Source organism: Halichoeres trimaculatus, unplaced genomic scaffold (genome assembly GCF_033239565.1).
Source record: "Halichoeres trimaculatus isolate MK-OKI-2021-1 unplaced genomic scaffold, fHalTri1.1 fHalTri1_scaffold_18, whole genome shotgun sequence".
NCBI lineage: Eukaryota > Metazoa > Chordata > Actinopteri > Labriformes > Labridae > Halichoeres > Halichoeres trimaculatus.
The window spans coordinates 10,447,378-10,470,026 of NW_027437196.1; the positions used below are offsets into that span (position 1 = coordinate 10,447,378).

The 22,649-nt window shown below is 39.9% G+C and overlaps 1 protein-coding gene across 2 annotated transcripts in view; it reads left to right on the top strand.

Annotated features, from left to right (window-relative positions):
- malrd1 (MAM and LDL receptor class A domain containing 1) overlaps positions 1 to 22,649 on the top strand; it is an 83,072-nt gene that overhangs the window by 40,788 nt on the left and 19,635 nt on the right. For both annotated transcript variants that reach the window (XM_074693557.1, XM_074693558.1), the window contains exons 19-22: positions 7,900 to 8,145; positions 10,734 to 10,891; positions 18,791 to 18,971; positions 22,515 to 22,643. In XM_074693557.1, coding sequence (XP_074549658.1) covers positions 7,900 to 8,145; positions 10,734 to 10,891; positions 18,791 to 18,971; positions 22,515 to 22,643 — 714 coding nt within the window. The remainder of the gene's footprint in view (positions 1 to 7,899; positions 8,146 to 10,733; positions 10,892 to 18,790; positions 18,972 to 22,514; positions 22,644 to 22,649) is intronic.

The window sequence follows — 22,649 nt, forward strand, 5'->3', positions numbered from 1 at the left end:
TCCCAAACAAAATGTTTTTCACCTTCGTTTTTATAGCATGGCAGGGCTGGGCCTGAAATCTCATGGATAAACAAATAAATCCAAACTGTAGGTGAAGTACCCTTGGTTGAAAGTGAAAGCGCTTTAAATCTTATGTAATTTGGAAATGAACAACAGCTCAGTCAATCTAAAGTTACATTCTGTTCAAAAATAAAAGTTTGATAAAAGCTGTGTGGATCCACTCTCTGCTTGTCTAATTATCGCCTAATTAATTAAAAAAACTCCCTCCTCTGGAGATCAAAGCAGCTAATGAAGAGAGAGATACTGAAAGCCATGGTTGTGCCTCTGACATTCAATCAATCCATCATTGATCAGTCTATTGTTTCACACATGCACTTAAAGAGGGGGATTGGACTGTCTCTGTGGGACCTCCATAGCGGCTGTACATGACTCACACCTCAGAAGAAAACCCTGTTTTCTCACACTGGTGTTTTGGACAACCCTGATTTCAGTCTCTGTCTGAAACACTTAATTTTAGCTAAGGCTAATCGCTTTACACAAGCTCCCTCCCTTCTGATTGGTCAGCTGTCTGGAAGCTATATGCAGACCTTGGTGTTTGAGGCCCACCCTTCCAACTTGTCATAAACCAGTTAGGAGATCCTTATGTGACGACCTCATTACTTCAGAGGGTCTTGTAAAGATGTTGTGAAGTTCTTGACCTTGTGGAGATCTCGTGAAGATCCTCATTTCTGTAAGGATTCTCAGTTTTGGCTTCTCTGAGTCTCTGAGGCAATCACCTCAGGGCAGGGTCAGGTGTGTGTGTGTGTGTGTGTGCTTGATTGCTCCTGATTTGGAGCAGCTGGGGGAAGCTTTCATAGGTGCAGTGGCTCCAGCTTCTAGCACTGGCTCATTGTCTCACCTTTAGAGGTAGTGAGCAGTTGCTCGTCTTTCTCAGAGAGTTTCAGTGTTTCCTGTGAACTGTGTTTCATCAAACACCCTACGCTCCCCCTGTGCCTGTTTTGGGGTTTAAGCTGTTGTCTTCATTGTGGCAGTGGTCTCTGGGTCTTGGTTTCTAACCCAGCTCTTTGTGTTAGGCCTTTCGAGCCATCTTTAGTGCTTTCTGTTTAAGGAGGGTCTCCTGTTTGAGTTTCTGTTCAGCTGCTTGGCAGTGGTGGTTTTGTTTCTCATTTTCCTGAGTCTTGTCTCTGTTTAAGGAGCCTGTTTTACTCCGCTCATTATTATTTCACCTTTTTCCCCCTCCCTGTGATCTTCTAGATCTTAGTGGTTATCCCTTTGGGGTAACTTTCAGAACCCCCCCCTTGCCCCTTGGCGTCCGCAATTGTGTCCAACTTTCCCCGTTGTGACACATTTCATGAAGATCTCGAGAAAATCTTGATTTTTATAAGTCCTTAATGTTTTGAAGATCTGTTCTCATGAAGGTCTCATGATGTTTGTTGAACAGACTGTTTTGAGCTCCTTACAGACAGATTCAGATTTTTCTTTCATTTAAAGTTTGAAGAAAGATGTTTTTGCATCTTTCTTTCGACAACACTCAACACATGTGCAAAATATACACTCACTGGCAACTTTATTAGGTACACCTTGCTATTACCGGGTTGGACCCCCTTTTGCCCTCAGAACTGTCTTAATCCTTCATGTCATAGATTCAACAAGGTCCTGGAAACATTCCTCAGAGAGTTTGGTTCATATTGACATGAAAGCATCACACAGTTGCTGCAGATTTGTCGGCTGAACATCCATGATGAGAATCTCCCGTTCCACCACATCCCAAAGGTGCTCTATTGGATTGAGATCTGGGGACTGTGGAGGCCATTTGAGTACAGTGAACTCATTGTCATGTTGAAGAAACCAGTCTGAGATGATTCCAGCTTTATGACATGGAGCGTTATCCTGCTGGAAGTAGCCATCAGAAGATGGGTACACTGTGCTCATAAAGGGATGGACATGGTCAACAACAATACTCAGGTAGGCTGTGGACTTTAAACCATGCTCAGTTGGTACTAAGGGGCCCAAAGTGAGCCAAGAAAATATCCCCCACACCATTACACCACCAGCAGCAGCCTGAACCGTTGGTACAAGGCAGGATGGATCCATGCTTTCATGTTGTTGACGCCAAATTCTGACCCTACCATCTGAATGTGGAGCAGAAGTTTCCTGTTCTTAGCTGACAGGAGTTTCACCAGGTGTGGTCTTCTGCTGCTGTAGCCCATCTGCCTCAAGGTTGGACGTGTTGTGTGTTCAGAGATGCTCTTCTGCAGACCTCGGTTTGAGTTACTGTTGCCTTTCTATCAGCTCCAACCAGTCTGTCCATTCTCCTCTGACCTCTGGCATCAACAAGACCTTTTGGCCTACAGAACTGCCGCTCACTGGATATTTTCTCTTTTTGGGACCATTCTCTGTAAACCCTAGAGATGGTTGTGGGTTAAAATCCCAGTAGATCAGCAGTTTCTGAAATACTCATACCAGCCCGTCTGGCACCAACAACCATGCCGTGTTCAAAGTCCCTTAAATCACCTTTCTTCCCCATTCAGATGCTCGGTTTGAACTGCAGCAGATCGTCTTGACCATGTCTACGTGCCTAAATGCATTGAGTTGTTGCCATGTGATTGGCTGATCACAAATTTGTGTTAACGAGCAGTTGGACAGGTGAGCCTAATAAAGTGGCTGGTGAGTGTACTTTTATGGTGTTTTTTTAGACTTGAAACATATTTATACCTGAGTCATATGCTCATGCAACTGTTTGGAACAATGTTGACAGAAAAATAACTGGATAAAAAGCTAAAGAAAAAGTAAAAAAATCTGGGTCTAATAGAATTTACAAAACTGTTCCTCGGAATATCAATTTGTCTATGGACACAGCCCTAGTGTTGAGTCTTAGATAATATAACAGTGTAGGGTCCAGACCTGGGGTGCCTTGTGGTGACACTTCCTCTGAATTGGTGCCATATTAATAAAGGCTGATTGAAGTATTACAGTGTGGAGTATCAGGCTTGGCTGAGCCAACTGAAAAGAAAATATCACCACAGAGAACAGCTTCCTTTCCTTTTCAGAACATGACAGGAACATCTTCCCACCCAGTACTAGCAGAGTAAATGTGGCGAGAGAAATGTAGGTCTGCGGGACAAAAGGATTATGGGTATTTCTTGACGGTTTGGACAGGGAGCAACACCCCTGCCCTGACAGTGAAGTGAAGTTCATCTTTCCATTAAGCGAGCCAGTGTAGAGACGGCTTATGAGGCCGCAGAGAATGTACTGTAATAGTGATGAGACCAAAGACAGCAGGAAGTGTAATTACACACCGAAGCCCCTCAGGTCCTTTTACCTCCACTGGCTTTTCCTGAAACACCAGCTCATTAAATGATGGAGCACTGGAGCAGCATGTGCCAGCAGCATGGATCCCTCTACAGCCAATAAGGAGCAGTACACGTAAACTTCTGACTTTTAAGGGCTACTGTGAGTCAATGCTAAGTAGATGAGAAAATGAAAGAGTATCCAGCAATCATTTTAAAATCTAATTAAATTTCTTTTTTTTATAGTTGATACTGTCAGGTTCCATCATCCAGCAGCAGAAATAATAAAAAGTGAAATAATGAAAGTGATGAGAAGACTTATTGCGTGTCTCAGAGAGAATTAGGGAGATGTGCCTCGACTTCATGGACATCATTAATTAGGACTAGAACGACAGAATCCATTTGAAGCTCTCCTCCTTCTCTATAATACTTTGCTCTGGGCTCTTTCTGCAAATAGTGTTTCATATTTCAAGAAAGTAAATTTACACAAGAGTAACCTCCACTCTATAGCCTCTCTATAATGTACACCTGTGCAGCAGTCTGGTGTACCAGCTTCATCAACAGAGCATCGTATGAAGACTTCAGTGGCAGTTTTCAGAACATGTAAATTCATTGAGGTCAGAGTCTAAGGTGGTTTGTTCATTAGACTGAGAGCTGCTTATTCACATTTACATATACATGAGGGAAGCATAATGCTACTGAGACCTCTGATTAAACTGGACTCCATTACATCACCTTATAACCACTGTAAGGCTGCATATTAAAATGTTTGATTGAATTGACGTGGTGTGACAGCATCAATAACTGGGCATGGTTACTAAATTATAAAAAAGAAACATTACAGGCATTGTAAACATAGAAGTCAAGGTGGAACTGTTTTATTAGATTGAATATGTTTTACATACTAAGTGGCCAATGACAGAGAAAACATCAGGCAGGGCCACTCTCGTCAAAAGATTAAGTTATGTGTGTGAAGTTACATTTAGTTGTAAAGCTCCCTACCCTTCAACATGCCAATGTGGAATACCAAAGCCTGAGCTTCCCATATGATGTAACACAAGCAGGACTGAATAGGGCATAAGTTCAGATCATAGACTGTATATCAAGTGGACAGCGTGGCTCTGCCATTTACCATTGTACAGTTTTGAAGCCAAAATACCCCCGTTACAGGCGCAGCCATTGGTAGCAGTTGTGCAGCCAGTCTGCGCAGTCAATACTGTGAGGGATTCTGGGTGACAAAAAAATAATAATTGTTTTTCTTTCGAGAGTCTAAACACTTCTTGACTCTACCTCTTGACATATTTTACAATCTCCCCAAAAAATACATCAGAACGGCAGCTGTCAATCATCGTTAAATGTGATGTAAAGCCTTGCTTTTAACCTCTTATAGCTAATGAAAACAAAACTTTTCAGAAAAAGAGAACTTTAATACAAGGCAGCCAAATGATATCTTCAAACCACCACAGCAATCAGATCTGAGAAACATTCATTTTTTAAAGTTTGATCACAGCCCATCTGGAATGACTGGAGAGCCAGATTTTTTTACCTACACTGCAGCCAGCCACCAGGGGGAGCAGTTTTTGTGACTTCGAGCCGAGCAAGATGACGTCCATTTTTTTTTACAGTCTATGGCTCAGAGGCATTAAAAAAATATTAAACTATGCAAGAGATTACATGGAAACACTATTTAGCATGTCTGTATTGTAATCCACTAGCATGGATACATTTACCTACTGATGGAGACATGAATGAGCCAAAATAACCACAGAACAATAACAAAAATGAAATATAACCTGGTTTTATAATCATCTTATAGTTCAATGTATTTACACCTGTGGCTTATTTGCTTTGTTCCGAGTCAGGGGAAAAAATGATACAGTTGTAGCGGTAGTCACTTGGTTTGTTTGTGTTCTCAAGGCAAAAGTCTCTTGTGGTCCAAAGTTGTAAACAATTGTCACATGAGATTGAGAGGACGGGGAGTTTTCTTATCTGCATTCATTCAATCATTCATGACCTTGCCTGCTTTCCACAGGGAGGACCAGCTATGAAGCATTAACAATGTGTATGTCTAGTTACCATTACAGCATTTATCTGCCTCACGTACTAGTGAGTATGTTCAACATATGTAATTTTTAAGAGTCCCAACTGTGTTAAGGCACTTTGACAAGGCACTTTATTTCTTTACTGCTCCACTTGAGCCCACGACTTATTTTCCACAGTTTTCCAGCCTTCTCTTCTTCTGCTGCTGTGGTTGATTCTTCTACTCCTTCTTCTTCTACTGTTTTGACTGTACAGCTGTCAACCAAGCTCATTACTGCTCGCATTACTACAATGTGAGCCACAGTCATGAGTCAGTTGTGCCGGTTGCTGGGGGGTTTGTGTTCTCACTGCAAAGGAAACGCTACAGTAAGCCAGCTGAGACCACCTATTTTTGGCAATCTCAACCCGCTTGTTTTGTCCTGAATACGATTGCTGTGTTCACATATGCCCAAATGAACCTGGGTTTCGTGGAGCTGCTCACTGTTTCAGAACAACTGCCCCAAACAATCCAGGTGTGAATACACCCTAAAGTAAAAATGTTATTCACAAAATCTTTTAAAGCTCCTGTAGGGAACATCCCATGTTCATTGATTTTGGTGCCCCCTATGGACAAAGTGGTAACTCACCCCTCTTACTTTTCTTCGCCTGTACATGTATACCTTAGTTTTATATGTACATTGTTGCATGTCTTGATACATTTTTTTCCTTTTACCGTCTTTCAACAGCCAATTGTATCAATCACTGTGGGATTTGCTGCAGAAATATAAACAAAGCCTAATTTATTTTTGTGGCTCGCATTCTTTCTTTTTCCTTTATTTGTTTCGGAGGGACACTGCACATTAATAAACATTTCATTAAAAAAAAAAAAAAATGTAAATGCACCCGAGTTAGCCAAAAGGCTAGTTTACATCGGCTGTCCCCCCTGCCAGAGCAGTATAGGCTAAGAGCATAAAGGCCTCACTGTTAATTGCAGTTGCTCTCATAAGAGCTTTGACACCTTTATTGTCCTCATTGCACGACTCGCAGCCTGTGTGGCTACTTTTGGTTTTAGAAATAGTTTTGGTTAAATTCTGAAGTAGTAGCAACTTCTAACAGCAGGGGGCGGTGTGCCACTAATCGAGTGGCTGACATACTGTATGAGGACAGTGGGTCCCTGGTGTTAAGGTCATTCAGCTCACAGCATTTTAGGAGACTATGAAGTAATCTGTGAAATATAATGGTATGAAGATAAGTGGATGCAGAGAGTTTAAGAAACTGGTGGTGTAACTTTTAGCTTCAAACATGGATGTATCTCTAGAATCAATCCAACCTTCAGCTCCCCTGCACTCCCATCAGGAGGTGAGACAGTCTGGCTTCACAGTCGGGAGCCATGGCTTCCTGGCTTCCTCTGTGGCTTTGTTGGGACGCATTGCTTCTGGTCCTGTGCATCTGAAGAGGAACAAAGGATTAAGAAGGACTTATACCCCTTTCACTCCTTTACTTACAGGGACCACCCCTCTTCATCACGCCCCATCTCCCCCCTCTAACACTCCCCATAGCCAGGCACTGACCCCACTGGAATGCCTGGCACCAAAAGAGGCAGACTCCAGCCCCCACTTCAGCACCACTATGATACACTGATTCAGGCTAAGAGCTGCATTCTCCTTTGTCTTCTTAAGCTTCTTAAAGAGACCCTGATGCTGGATGCAGATGGTCTCCACACTCTTTCTCTTGACTTCTTTCCTTTGGTGTTAAAACTGAACTCCTGTTAATGATAAATCCAGTAAATCTCACTGATGCTGCGCTGTAGGACACATGGTTCCAAATCTTCATTGAAATACCCAATTTTTAAAGGAACAATCTGACCTTTTTGTTTTCTTGTCAAAACTAAGATGAGGAGAAAGGTTGCTCTCGTGTTTGTATTGCAATTTTTAGGCTCCAATTGGTGGTAAATTGAGCTAGCTTAGCATTAAAACTGGAAAATCAAATAAAACCAAAGACATGCTACTTGCTGTAACAGGGATGTTAAGTCATTATGCTAAGCTACGCTAACTGGCTGTATTTAGTAGGCATGATAATTAATATTCTAGTCCAGACCAGCATTATGACTGTTCTGGAAGTCCCCTGCCCTTCCATGATCCTATGTGGAATGTCAAAGCCGAATGCAGGGAGAGCACACCTTCCCCCTCTTTTGTCTGTATATATGAAAAGCCAAGGCAGGGAGAGCAGCAGCAAAGACAACCAGTGGTACAGAGCAGAGTAGGCATCATTGACTTTTTAAATGACACTGGTGAAATCAGACAGCGTAAAAAGGAGGGGCTGGGGTGGAGTGGGGCTGCAAAGAGGTTGGCAGGGGGAGCATCAGCTGTTGAAGGCACAGTTCTGCTGTTTTCCAATTGGGTGCATAGATTTAATCAGAAAAACAGATGTAACACATAAACAGGATTTTCCTCTGGTTAAAGTCAAGCAGACATAGTTTTCCACAATATTAATCTCTTCCTGTTAACCTTTCGTTTTAGCACTCAGGCTTTGTCGTTTAGAAACAAACCCCAAGATTCTGAATTATATTTCATCCATGTCATTTTTTCAGGCTTCTGTCCTTCAGGCCTCCTGCGATGTGAAAATGACCGGTGTTTCACTCCCGGGCAGAACTGTGACTTCACAGACGACTGTGGCGATGGCACTGATGAAAAGGATTGTGGGACCTCCTGCAGCTTCGAGAATGGACGCTGTGGCTGGCAGAGATCCCTGGCTGATAATTTGGATTGGGCGCTCGGAACGGGATCTGTCAGGAACATACGGCCTCCATATGACCACACGCTGATGGACGAGAACGGTTTGTTTACATTTCAATCACAGTCTGTACATCCTCTAACACCTCATTGAAAAGTTGTAGGACTCTGAGTCCAGTTTCTTGTTAAAAGAAGATTCTGCGCCTCCTCTCTGAATTACCATTGTATAATTGAGCAACTGCACGTACATTGTGGGCTTGTGGGTGGTTTTGTATAATCAGAGTTTATGAAACTGGGCCGACTTTAAAATTCCCACCTGGTAAACTCAAAATGCGGCTGCAGTTCTGCACAATGTTTTATTCATGTTTCACCCACTTCTATGAATCAATGGGCCGCTCGCTGCCCAGTGAATGTACAGCAGGTGAGCCATAAGGTGATTGATGCAGGGCTGCAATTTCATTATATAATATGTATGGTAAAATAGACACACATGAATAATTAACCTACAGGCAAAGAAGGGAGGCTTTAAGAGGTACAGCTGTAAACTCTGAGGTTTGTTCTGCTGGATTTGATGAGGGATGGGGTTTTTGTGTAACATAAAGTGCACTTTAATACCTTAGTTTACTTTAGCTGCTACTTTGTTTGAGGAGCAGATGGTGTTTGTGTTTACAGTGCAGCCAAACAAACTCTATATCACAGCTTTATTATCAACCAATCAGTTTAAAGGGCCGAGTCAGATGAATTAATGCTTTTAATGGAAGAGAGAAACAGAGGAATATGATCAGCTGGATCAGTGAGTGTGGCTGAGAAAGTGAAATGTGATTAAGTTGAGGTGAGTGCAGGAAGAAGGAATTAAGAAGTTGAATTAGAAAAGAACCTCATGATTTCAGTTCATTGTGTCAAATTAAAGGAGTTTTTGAGTAAAGCTTTGGTTTCAGTGTGAATGCTGTATTGATCTCACATTTGACAAGACTAATTCTCAGAATTCTTACTTCTATCTTCTTACAATTCTGAGATCTGATTTTTTTTTTACTGAAATCTGAGGAAATCAAATTTCTCAGAACTTCCCAAGGACTCATACATTAATCTCTGAAATCACCATTTTTTTCAGAAAGCAAACTTTAAACTCAAATATCTGACTTTTTCTTCAGAATTCTGAGAAATTGTCAAATTTCACAATACCTTCTCAAAATGTGATCTCAGAATTCAGCCTTTTTCTTCTTTTTGACCTTATTTTTCTCGAGTTTGACTTGTCTTCAGAGTTTTGACTGTAATCTCAAAAATCTGATTTTTTCTCAGACTTCCAACTTTAGTCTCATAGATTGGGTTTTCCCTCAAAATTCCAGCTTTACTTTCAGAAATCTGACTTTTTCTTTAAGTTCTTACTTTTATCTCATAAATTTAACTTCTCCTCACAATACAAACTTTACTTGCAAAAATCTGACTTTTTCTCTGACTTTAATCTCAGGCTTTGATTTTTTTAAATACAGACATTAATCTTAGTAGGGATGGGTACCTTTCATATTTGAAACGCTATAGTACCGATGCCCGGTTCCTGGCAATTGGTGTCGGTACTCAACTGTACCAATTTTCAGTACTTTTTTGTGTTTATGTTGTAAAAAATATCAATTTGTTTTATAATAAAAACTTTTTTTTTCAATTTAACAAATTTATTCTTCAATATATAACCTTGCAATGCTGTGTTCATGTCCAGCATGGAAAATCGCCTACTCTTCCTCTCCTTCACAGTCACAAGGGTATGTTTAGGTACCTAAACATGGTACCTTTTGATTTTACATGAATTGGTACCTGGTACTTTTGACAGAATTCGGTCGGTACCTTTAAAAGTAGTAAATTCAGGACCCATCCCAAAGTCTTAGAAATCTGATTTCGACCTCACAAAACTAATTAAAAAATGGAAAATCTGAGAATTCTGACCTTTTCTCTGAATTTTGGCCTCAAAGTCAAGGAGCTTTTCTTCATCTTCTGGCCCATTCTTCAGTTATAACTTCCTCATCCTCTTTTCTACTTCATCAACTGAGAAGAAGAGCAGACAGCTGATTGGCTGCATGATGTCACAACATCATCATCATCATCCTCTGTCTGATGGCTTTCTCTGCGTATGGCTGGAGATGGATGGAACATCAGAGATCAATGCTTTTTTATCAATGCAACATATAAGCTGTTGATGTACAGATGACCACAGATGATCCTCCATTTTTATTAGCCTTTGTATTTTCATCCTGTTCCTCATCCACTCTTTCTGGTTTGCACCAGACATATGATGTAAAGGCAGCACATCACACCTGCTGGTTCAAGGGAAATTTTCCAGTACATTTTTGCTGTTTTTACATCAGCTCAGCCCAGTGTTCAGTTCTGAAGGTTGTAACAGTAAATCTTTCATGGGATGGTGATTGTTTATGGTAAAATAGAGATCGTTGCTCCATACTTGGAGAAAGAACTGTCCCACCCCTGTTATGAGCTTGACTCAGCTGAGAGTCTCCCAGAGTGTTTCCCTGAGAGTCAAAAGGCAGTGAGATATAAAAAGATGTGTCAGAGATTACGCTGTGACCCTGAGCCCTCACTCCCCAGCCATACTGCTCTAACCCTGCTGTAATTTGTCACCAACTGAAAAATCTCCCCGTACAGAGATAGTTATCAACTCTCCCTCCTCCATCTTTTCTCTCTGCAGGTCATTTCATCTATCTGGAAGCTACGCCTGTGGGACTCAGAGGAGATAAAGCTCACATAAGGAGCTCTGTTTGGAAAGAGTCGAGCGCCATCTGCAAACTCTCCTTCTGGTACTACATTTCCCACAAGGCCTCAGGAACGATCCGCCTGCTGATCAAGGTAAGCCATGCACAAGATTGTGTTTGGATTCGGATACGGTTGGAAACACGCAACCATGATAAGAATTGATGAAGCAAGCTGACAAAACAAGTCTCTCAGAGCTGCAGGGGAGCTTTTTTGAAGAAAGAGAGGTGATGCTAAGAATCTCAGGTAGTTTATTTGATCTGCTATGAATCCATCTGCCGTGGAGGTGAGTGACAGGCGTTGCGGTCAACCCCTCGGTCCCAGATCATCCTCACCTCACCATCTGGGCCCTCACCAGCCCTGCCAGATCTCAAGTCTCCTTGCTTGTTAGGCACCCAGCCATCTAGTTTGTGTATTCATGCTTGACTTTGAGGGATTAAGATTTCTGCTGCAGCGTCCTGCCATTTAAATTCTGCTGTGATTTACTCTGCCCTCGTCCTGCCGTCTGTGCACTCTCAAAGTCTTTTCACTTCGTCAAGTAGAACTCAAGGTCACGTTGCAGGAGTGTTTTCATTCTTTGGGTGTTTGATTGCGTCTGCTGATGCAGATTTTTGTCATTTACTCACATTGCACAGCAAATGCAGGAATGTTAGTGTCCCTCTGTGAACTCCTGGAACCATTTAATGCAATAGGCAAACGCGTCAGCAAGATTTTATGTAAATGTTTCATATTAGGAGCAGAAAAAGGTCCCAACATCGACAATTTACATAACAAAAGATGCAAAGAGTGACACTGACTCACACAGTGGCGACGGAGCCATAGGGGTAACAGAGCTCATGATGTGACTGTTTATTGGAGAGAAAACTTATTTATTCAGTACATTGAATCTGCATCAGCCCCTGAATCTTAACGATGCTGTATAAAGGAGGCGGAATCTTTCACATAAATACATTTAAAGACCAAAACCAGTTAACTATTAATCGAGCCAAAGAGACACAAATCTAGTTTGCTGAAAGCAAAATCAGCATTCTATATAAACTGCTGCAGCCTGCCTAAACCACACTTTGGTGTCTTGCTGCTGCTCTCCCTGCCTTAGCTTTTCATGGTTTCACATGAAAGAGAAGGGTGGTGTATTCTCCCTGCTTCAAGCCTTAGCATTTCGTTTTGTCATGTGGAGGGGGGGGGAGCTCCCAGAACAGAGTCGTACCACCTCCTTTAGAGGATATTTTCTTGGTTATTTTTTTCTTAATTTACTTTAATTTACTTTAATTTAATTTGATTTAATTTAATTTAATTTAATTTAATTTAATTTAATTTAATTTAATTTAATTTAATTTAATTTATTTTATTTTATTTTATTTTATTTTATTTTATTTTATTTTATTTTATTTTATTTATTTTGGGGGATTTTTGGTACTCTCCTAAAGCTTTAAAAACTCTGATGGAGGACTAAATTTAATTTCTTAGACATTAAGAAGAATGTTACCAGAAACTTTATTTGGTAAAATTTGCGGAGTTTTAAGTTCAAAGAAACTTTAAGGAATTTTTAGGAAATTTCATAATAGTCTTATTAAAAAAAAAATAAATAAAAAATAAATAAATAAATAAAAAAGAACTATTTAGATATTTTACCCAAAACTGGCAAGAATGTTGTGAACACTTCCCAAAAAATTAATTCATTCATTCATTTATTCATTTATTTGATTAGGACAGTGCACATCAAATAAAATTTTCGATAAACACGTCATTGTAAATATGCCAGAATTAGCACAATAGCTAAATTTCATCTGTTGTCCTAAGGCAGGTGATGTTTATGAAGTATTTGGAAAAGGGGAAAATTCCCTGAAAAGTAAGGGTTTCATGGTAGTAAAAACATGGTTTGAAATTTTACATGACATTTACACAAGTTTCTTGACTTTTTGAAAGATTTTTTTTTTTTTTTTTTCCTGAGAGCTTTTTTTTTTTCCTATTTCATTCCATCCATTTCTGTCTTATTATTCCACAGGGTCTTTGAGCTCTAATTGGACCCCCACAAAAACTCACCAAAAATGTTGATATAATACCAAACTTGACCTACAACATCCCATAATTTGCTCTCTAGCGCCACCTGGGGACACTAAAATGGCTCCAGCGGTCACTGGGAATGTCAGAGAGTGACAGAAATCAAACCAACTTCAATATGTCTCATTGAGACTCAATAATCCTATGCTGACACCCCAACCTATCTCAAACAGGAAGCCAGCAATTTGCCTTTTAAAATGAAACTTCGCCATATTTTTACCCTTTCTACAAAAATTATCTCCTCCAAACCCACAGTTGCTTTTAGCTTGAAATTCACTGACATGACAGATTACACCCTGCTCTACAAAAGTTCCAAAGAAAGTTGTTATTTCAGACCCGGTTTTCGAATGACGAGACCTCAAAGTCTGTAAACCCAAAAAAGCCCACTCAGCTAGAATCAACGGGATGGAAAACTCCAGCTTCATGCAAGCTGCCGCATTTCGGCCTCTGGACCAAAAATGTAAAAGTTTTACAGCTTTAAAAATGGGATGGATGGATTGCTGACAGAATTTTCTACAAAGATACCAGATATTTACAGAGATTTGGTCTAAATTGTGGCCTCTATGAGGTGTTGTTTCATATAAACTCTGTCAATTGCACTCCTCCTGCAGCAGTTGGTGATGATGTCACACATGGGTAAGGAGCTCTGTGCAGCTGGTCATGTGACTAAGCAGCAGAGGCATTTGATATTTTTGGCAGTAAATTTTCAGATATGTCCTTGGGATTTCATGAATTTTCCCAAAACTCTGAAATGAATTTATACAGATGCTTTTTGGATTTTGATTTTTTTCCTGACATTTTGGGAGAATTTTCCCAGAAATTTAGCTTGAAATTACCTCAAAAACTTTCAGACATGTGGTTTTTCCATTGGTTCCTTTGTGTTTATTGAATATGCAAATGTTTAATCACCCTGATTAAAGTGATTAGGCTGGAAGAAACCGGCTGGTGCACATTTAAATCACTGAAATGCTCCAGCTCCTCAGCCAGACCCACTGGCTGTGATTGATTATGTGTCTGTGTGAGAGACAGGACATGATGAATTCATGGGAACTGTTTTACATGTCCTCCATGTTCCCATGTGGAAAATGTAAAATGTGGCCTTTGAGGAAGGTTAGAGCTGGAATTAAAATGAAGAAGTGACACAGAGGTTGGTGATGTCAGGGGTCACCAGATTGGGTTTGATGGTGTGTGTGTGTGTGTGTGTGTGAATATGTGAGTAAGGATGAACGGAGAAAGTGAATCAATATCTCTGTTCGTCTGAAAGTCCCTCTGGCCTCTTTGAGTTAAATGTATGTATGACCTCGGAGCTTCAAAGACATTAGCACTTACACTTTATTGCTTTGTGCCATAATTTAAACCATTTTTATAGCCTTGATGTTGTCTCGTGTCAAAGGCTCGACATAAATACAAACATGAAAACACTCTCAGACAGGGCACACTTCCTGAACACTGGAGTGTGTGTGAACCATCTGTGGAGGTTGATTGAAGAACAAAGGCAGTTATGGTAATGAGGTTTGACACAGAGTGGGGTAGTGAGTGTGCAGGGTTCACCTGGCAAGTGTTCCCTCCCTGAAGTCTACAAGGAGCTCAAAAGTCCTTTTTATTTATAACTTCAATGCTGTAATCTTCTTTTTTTTTTTTTAGCACAAGCTGTCTTAAAGCTTCACTTGTTGATAAATCTCCTAAAATCTGCACTTCCTGGTTACTCAGAAAATACTTCAAATTAAGCCCCACAACCTACTATTTACCCATTTATCCATTTGTTCATGGTTTAGTGGGTTTGCATGGGGTCCCATTATGGTGAGCCTAACGCCTGCCCGTCAGCCAAAGAAATGATGTTGAAACAAGCTCAAGCTTTAATCATGGTCTCGGTTTGTAAAGCTGCTTGGTCATTGGCAGAGGAAGCTAATAACCTTTTAGTGTTTACAGCTGAAAAAAGTGTTTTCAGTCTGAATTGGAGGTGGGTTTACAGGGAAACAGCTGCCAGCAGTTACATAAAAGAGAAAGAAATCCATGAATAGAAATTGGATTTTAGCTTAGTGGGACGTTTAGAATATTAAGACGTGTGGATTTTCAAAATTTTAATAAAAAAGAAAACCTGTTTCGCCGTGATTACATCTGTCTTTCTTTTTGTCAGCCTCTCGACGGCCACCAGGAGGATAATAAAATGCAGTCATGCAAATGCTCACTCTTCAAAATGACTGCGGTTGTATTGCCTTGACTGAGAGCTCAGGAAATGAGCCTTTGAATGGATTGAATAAGTGCCTCGACTGATCCGCCACCAAGGCGTCAAACGTAAGCAACGGATGCCAGGATCGTACACTCACGATATTCTTGAAGGCAGCTTTTATAGATTGAGCTTTAACTCCATGACATAAATCTGGATGAGTCCTGTTGTAACGCTGACTATTAATCTGTGCTCAACTCTCGCCGTAACAAGATTATTTCAAGCCGGAGCTCCGCCGGCATATAGCAGAGGAGACAGCCTATGCATGCCTCACCCAAGGGTGCATTTTAATAGGCTTTCAAACTGCGAAGTAGACTGTGACATTGCTCGTCCTCTGCTTTTGAGTACATTAGACCAGGTCTCTTTTACTGCAGCCTCCAGCCGTATCTCCTAACTTCATATACAGTGAGTTTATATCATATATCATTGGCGCTTATACACTGTGTGCTTTGTTCAGCAGCAGTCAGAAAAGTTTGACACTTCTGATTCTCTCTGTGTAAACGGCCTGAATTAAATATGTGATGATAAAGACCTGCAGTCACCTTTAAAGAGACCAGAGGACGAGGAAGTCGTTACAAATTACTGCAGTCTTAATATTACACTTATGATCTTCGGCAGAATGGGTAGTTAAATCTTTAGATTCTAGTATAAAACATTGAGTGGTTTAACCCGGCAGGGCCTCACCTTACTGACCTGAAGCTAGAGTAATTCTTAAATTCTTTCCATCCATAAACGAGAAAACAAGATTAAAGTTGCGAATTCCTCAAAAAAATAATAGAAAAAGGAATTTAATTTTGATGAAAGACACAATTTGTTATTTATTTACTCTGAAATTGCACTTTGGACCGATGCTCAAATGCTGCACTTTTTTGTTTTTCAAACATAGAAATTTATAACTCAGCCTTTTAACTTTGCTGTTTAGCAATCAAACAAGTGCTTGCCAACATTTCTTTATGAGTTGGAATTTTACTTTTTTAATGTTATTTTGCAGCATTTTTGAATAACAGTCAAATATGGTGCACTTTTGGCTTATTCCTAACTGCAGTTAAAGGTCCCATATTCTGCTCCTTTTCTGCAGCTTAATATGGATCATTAATGTCTTCATGAAATGGTAGTAACATGTTTTGGTCTAAAAAGCTAATAAATCAAGCACAGCAGCATTGTTTCCAGGCTCTCATAGCCCCTCTGTTCAGAACGCTCTGATTTAGTGGGCGTGACCTTCATATGTAAATGAGCCACTGCTGATACCGCCTCGCTTAGAAAACAACAAATCTTGTAAACCATAGGGGAGGGGAGTGGGTGGGGAAGAGTATCTGTTTCGGTGGACCAATCAGGTCAGACTTGCTCCTGATTGGTCAAAAAAGGGAATCGCTGACATCGGCAAATCCCGGAAATTCCAAACAGCTCAATTTAGGTCAGGATTTTACATTCACAAGCACTACTAAGAAAAAGTTTTGTCATTAGATATCACATTTTGTGGGCTGGGAGGAAAGCCAAAGACCCACAAATTTCACTTAAAGACTTGATAAATTGATTTTTGTATAATATGGGACCTTTAAAGTGTATGATGTTTAAAAAAAAGCTAGTAGATGTTGCTGTTTGTCATCAGTGTTGGGCAAATTACTTTAAAAAAAGTAATCAGTTATAATTACTCATTACTTTCCCTAAAGGTAATTGAATTAGTGGCAGACTTACTTTGTCATAAATGTAATTAGTTACCAGGGAAGACAATTATTGGGTTACTTTTTGAAAAAACTTTAAATACAAAAAAGAATTCTGATTTTCGAGCAAGTTTTGTTTTGGGACATAATGTACACTTCTCATATTTGTTCTTTTACGTCAATGACATTTAAGTAGTGTTTTCACTTCCATCCTGAAAACGCCAATTTTAGCTCCATTGTTGCATCTCTTATGTGGCTGCTTGTGGCGCGTTGAGGTTTCAACAGCACCCACTTACCTGAACTCTGGCACTGACTCTGGCTTACAATGAAGTTGTATTATACCCTCCAGTCACCAAAGCCCACCAAAGAAAGACATTCAGAAAAAAAAAAGCAACATGTAATTTGCAGCCCCTGAACTGTGCCTGGCTGAGGGAGTCCTACTTTAATGTTATACTCCCTTTCAGCAGACTGTCTGCTACAATTTGGTGTTAGTCACAGGTTTGTACGATAATTTGTTACCTGACAGTGTTGAAAGTTATGATGACCCAGTACATATTTCATATTCTGGATCTTAGTATCCAGATTATTGTCAGGATCTGGATCATACTTTTACATCTGTCATAAATTATGGTGACCTTGTTTTGTATTGTTTTACAAAGCAATCTGACCATTTATCCTGGAGCTATAAACACATATGGTGAAAACGGCCCTATCTCACAATGATAAAGAATCCTTTAAAATAGTCCTGGATCCAGACGGTGATCCAGATCACCTCCAAAATTTTATCACTTTTTCCTTATCCTATTTTGAAGATTTCCTGAAAATTTCATCAAGATCCATTAGTTACTTTTAGAGTTTTTCACAGACAGAGAAACAAACTCACGCAAACATAACCTCATTGGCAGAGGTAAATATAAGCCAGACTTAAGGGTTAGCTAGATGTGGCTGAATGCTGGTGTGGGGTGTTGGCTAACATATCTGAAAGATGCATGTGACATCATGCTTGCTCTTGCTTACATTGAGAATAGGGTTGAAAATGGTTTATCAAAATCTAAAGATAGAATCTAAAGTCAAAATTGACACTATCCTCATTTGTACATCGCACCACCTATATGTAAATTTATTGTTTGGTGTTGTATGATATGACATTGTTGAGGTCAAGAAAAATACGCTGGCAGCTTTAACTTTAAGGCTTTTTGTTTAGTTTATTGCTCTAATTTATACTTCAGTAGATAGCCAACAGCTCATCCTCTATTTCCTTTTATCCTTTAATGAAAGGAAATTGTCTGTGTTGTTTAATTATGCTGTTCTGACCACAAATCAAAGTCCATTAGTTTATTTGGTTTACATGTTCCTTTTTTAAAATGTTTAAAACCTCTGTGTTATTTTTAAATTGGAAACTTAAGAGCGTAGAAAGCAAAAGCAGTTATCATTTCCTAAGTGTCACCAATAGTTCGACACTATTCCCTCACATTTGTGAGTCAAAGCAGTGTATCTTTTATATAATATGATATGACCCCAGTGAATGTCTCATCCATGCTCTTGACACAACATAAAAACCCAGCAATGGGATGTTTGCTCATAAAATCACATTTTAAAGACCCATTTGTTGTCTGAAAGCTGTATAAGTCTTGATTTAGTGCCCGTGTGGTGCCATGGGAAAAGACAGCGTTGACTCACGGAGGAATACACATAGAGCTGTCTGTCTGTTAATATGTTCCACATGTGGCATGAGAGAAAACCATTAGCATAGCTCACGAAAGCACGGTTCCATTTTGGACTGTAGATCTGAGCACAGGGGAACCCATTACGACAATATTATGCTAATGAGACTTTAATGACTCCTCTTTGATGGCTGCTTCTCTGCAGCATCGGTCTGTCCAAGAGTTAATTTCAGCTCATTTTTACTTCATCACCTTTTACTTACTCAGAGCTTGACTCATATAGTTATCACAGCTGGAGCGTTGGATTCACTCTCAGGCTTTTTTGTGATTTTATGACCAGAAATGCTGACACATGCTCTCTTAATGCTGCTCTTCTCCACAGACGGAGAACGATCTGTGGGAGGTGTGGAACAAGACAGGAAATCAGGGGAACAAGTGGAACCGAGCAGAGATCCCTCTGAGGAAGCTGAGGAACTTCCAGGTGGTATTTGAGGGAATTCGCACGATGGACCTTAGTGGAGGAGCTGCCCTGGATGACCTGGAGTTCATTGACTGTGCCCCGAGTAGGTGACATCTACAGTTGGGACGAGAAAAAGCAAATAATGAATAAAAAAAGAAGTCCTTGCAAAGTTATACACGTGCTAGTTATGCTTACAAAACTACTCTAGTGAGAGCATTTTACTAAATAAGCACGCAGCTGTAGCAACATACTAGCCAGATAGCTATCTAAGGTACACTGGCTAAAACAGCTAGGAAACGTTACTAAGCAGCTGTAGCAACATACTAGCCAGATAGCTAACTAAGATACACTGGCTAAAATAGCTAGGAAATGTGACTAACTTAGAAGCTGTAGCAACATACTAGCCAAATAGCTAACTAAGGTACACTGGCTAAAATAGCTAGGGCATTTTGCTAACTAAACCACACTAACTACACTTGGTGGAGCATTTCACTCACCAAGGTTGTATCTTGACCCTTGCTGGAACATAACGCAAAGTAAGGTACACTAGCAACACTAGCTAGCACATTTTTCTTATGTAATTAGCTAATTAAGAAACTCTAGCTATACATTAACTAGAGTATTTTGCTTCTTAAGATTTATTAGCTAAAAACTAGCCAGAGTAATTTGCTAACTCAGTTGCACTCGCTACACTAGCTACACTGTTTTGCCAACTAAACTACACTGTCTGCAGCACTTTGCAAACAAAGCTATATTAGCTACACTAGCTGGTGCATTTTTGTCATTTAGTCACAAAATCTTTAAGAAGTAGAGTACTTAGCTCATTAAGGATTACCAGCTGTTTGCTAACCAAAGCATTTTGCTTCTTGGACTTCATTAGCTACACACAAGCCAGACTGTTTTTCTAACTTGGGTTCTCTAGCTACATGAGCTACAGCATGTTGCTACACTGGCTACATTAGCAGAAGTATTTTGCTAACTAAGCTATACTAGCTTTAATTTGCTAACTTTTAGACACTAACAACAATATTCCTACATAAAAAAATAGATTCAAAAAATTAACAGGGGGCTGCTTGTTTTTCTCTGCATATCTCAGTCTTACCTTCTCCTCATCCAGTCTTTTTGTTGTCACTTTCCTTACTGCAACCCAACATCTCAAAAAGCCATTTTTTAAGTTTTGAAGACTCTGAAGACTCTGGTTATAAACGTTTCATATAATGCATGATGCTGCTTTTCTTGGAGCTAAATTATAAACATCAAATCTGTACTACTGCGTAAAGCATGAGGCCAAGGTTGGCAGGAGTATCCAAAAAGACTGGGAAAATGGCTTGATCTAGCCTTAAAAGTTAAAGCTTTTTTAATTCTTTGCCGGTGTGCAAGAATTCACATTTTCTTGCAACTTGGCACTCCTATAGTCTCACCAAAGACTAAAAAACTGTCCTAAACCTCCTACTACTCTTTCTTTGTGCCTCATCAGTTAGGCATGACATGAGGTTCTTTCTGAGAAAGTTTGTTTTCAGTGCTTGATAAATGAAGCATTCAAACTTAAGGAGATCTAACCTTTTTACTGCTCCACATAGTGTAAAAACAGGCTTTTAGGAAACAGTGTACACTAAAGAGGTGTCATTCTCAATATATTTTTCATATCACGTTTCTCCTTTTAGATAGATAAGTTGCATAATGTTTCTTTTGGTACAAAGATAACAGACAAACTATTCTGTAACATCTGCTGACAACCAGTGAGACATGCAGGAACAAATGACTGTCTCACATTGTCATCCAAGCTGCTTTTGAGAAACATAAAAAGTGATTCACCTCTGTAACGCCAATAACTGAGAACACTTCCGTCTCTGCATCAGGTGTTAAAATTACAAGCAAGTAGGGAGAAAAAGATGGGAAACGAGTTAAAGTTTCATTACTGCAGTATTGGAGGAACTGGAATGGAAAGTTTCTTTTACGGCTCTTAAGTCTTAACACCTGGAAAAGTAATTTCAGCAATGACTGGCTTTGTACAAAACATCTGAACTTACATCACGGTTACTTTGTGCAGAGCAGGGCTTCAAAACACACTTCTTACTTCAATATTTTGAAAGTTGGTGCAACTTTATAAAAAACTTTTTTCACCTGATAAACACAATTTAAAGTCGGCTTTTCATTAGAGTCAATCTCAGTTTAGCGAATATTATTGAAATTGTGTTAAAAGCTCCTGTGAGGAATCTCATCTTGCATTCAAACACTTCACTTATTGTGTGTCTTGTTATGTAAAATATAAAAAAGAAGTCTGTTTTGCCAGGTTGAAGATAAGTAATCTGACACCTACCCCACAGCCTTTGTTACACAAACTGAAAACTTCAACGTAAATCTGATCATTCTTCTATTTTCTGATGGTCTTGTTTTCTTTTTTTGGGGTCAAAATGAGACACAAGTATTAATTTCAGTCAGTTTCAGAACTTACTAATACCCCCTCACAGGAGCTTTAAAGTAAACTGAACTTTTCTATCAACTCTTTGTCTTTGCAGAAGCAAGAACAAAAATGCCATTAGTGTCAAAATACACCCACAGTGATTGGTAGCTCCCAAAATCCAGGTTGCTTCATCATTACTCATGGAGCTAAACTCCCTGACTGAGAAATTACAGCCGAAAGAGAAGCCCAGAAAATCAAACTGAACCTTGAAAAAAGATTATTTGATCATAATGAGGATTAAACAGCATTAAAGTCTCTCCTGCTCTCCTCCATCATCGTTTCATCAAAGTATACTTCCAGCAATTTTCACCAGCGAGATATAAATGTGCTGTGAAATTATTTTATGATCTCTTCAGCTGATAGTTTGTGCGCATAAAATTGATTCTGCCACTGGAACACAACAGAGGAAAAAGAAAAAAAGAATGAGAAAGGAGGCGGTGAAACTCAGAGGGAGAGACGCTTGATTTTCTGCACGGCCCAGCGACGGACGCTGTTTGATGTTTGAGTCTGAAGCAGATGTTTCGCATTAGGCCGGACACCATGTGGGAGGTTTCACCTCTTTGACACACAAACGTAAACACACTTACACACTGAGGCTTAAATACAACTGACCTACAGACAAGTGGGGAGGGAAAGAGACTGCACAACTTCCATCGACTTGAATTGCAAGTTAAAGTGCTTTTTAGTTTATTTTATGATGGTATTAACCTCGCTGACCTCCAGGAAAGAATTTAAATCTTTGCTCATTTCAGGCATCATTTTGTGTCCCTGCTTCTGAAGTTTAACAGTGTGAACATTCATAACCCAGCTTATTTACGTCTTATCTTCTGTTCCCTTCCTCTCTGTTCTGCCTCAAGCAGAGCTGTAGGGAGGAAGCTTTGTTTTCATCCTGACAGGCCTTTGTCGGCTTTTATTTACTGTCTTCTCTGCTGTTTGTGTTCCTCTGGTGCAGAGAACAGGAAAGCTTTAAAAACTCATATTGTAGCATTTTATCTGATTTGATTCAGGAAAAGAAAGTTTGCTGTCATGAGGGTCAGTCCTAAAAAAGATGAAATGAAAACGACAAAAGAGAGTTATAATTGTTTCCTTCTAAGATGTTGTGTTTGTGTGTGTGTGTGTGTGTGTGTGTGTGTGTGTGTGTGTGTGTGTGTGTGTGTGTGTGTGTGTGTGTGTGTGTTTTAGATGCTGTGCAGCCAGCCAGTTGTCCCGCAGTCACAGACTTTGTGTGTCACAGCGGTCACTGCATCGAATCCCACCTGGTGTGCGACAACAAGGCCGACTGCACGGATGGATCAGACGAGACGGACTGCGGTGAGG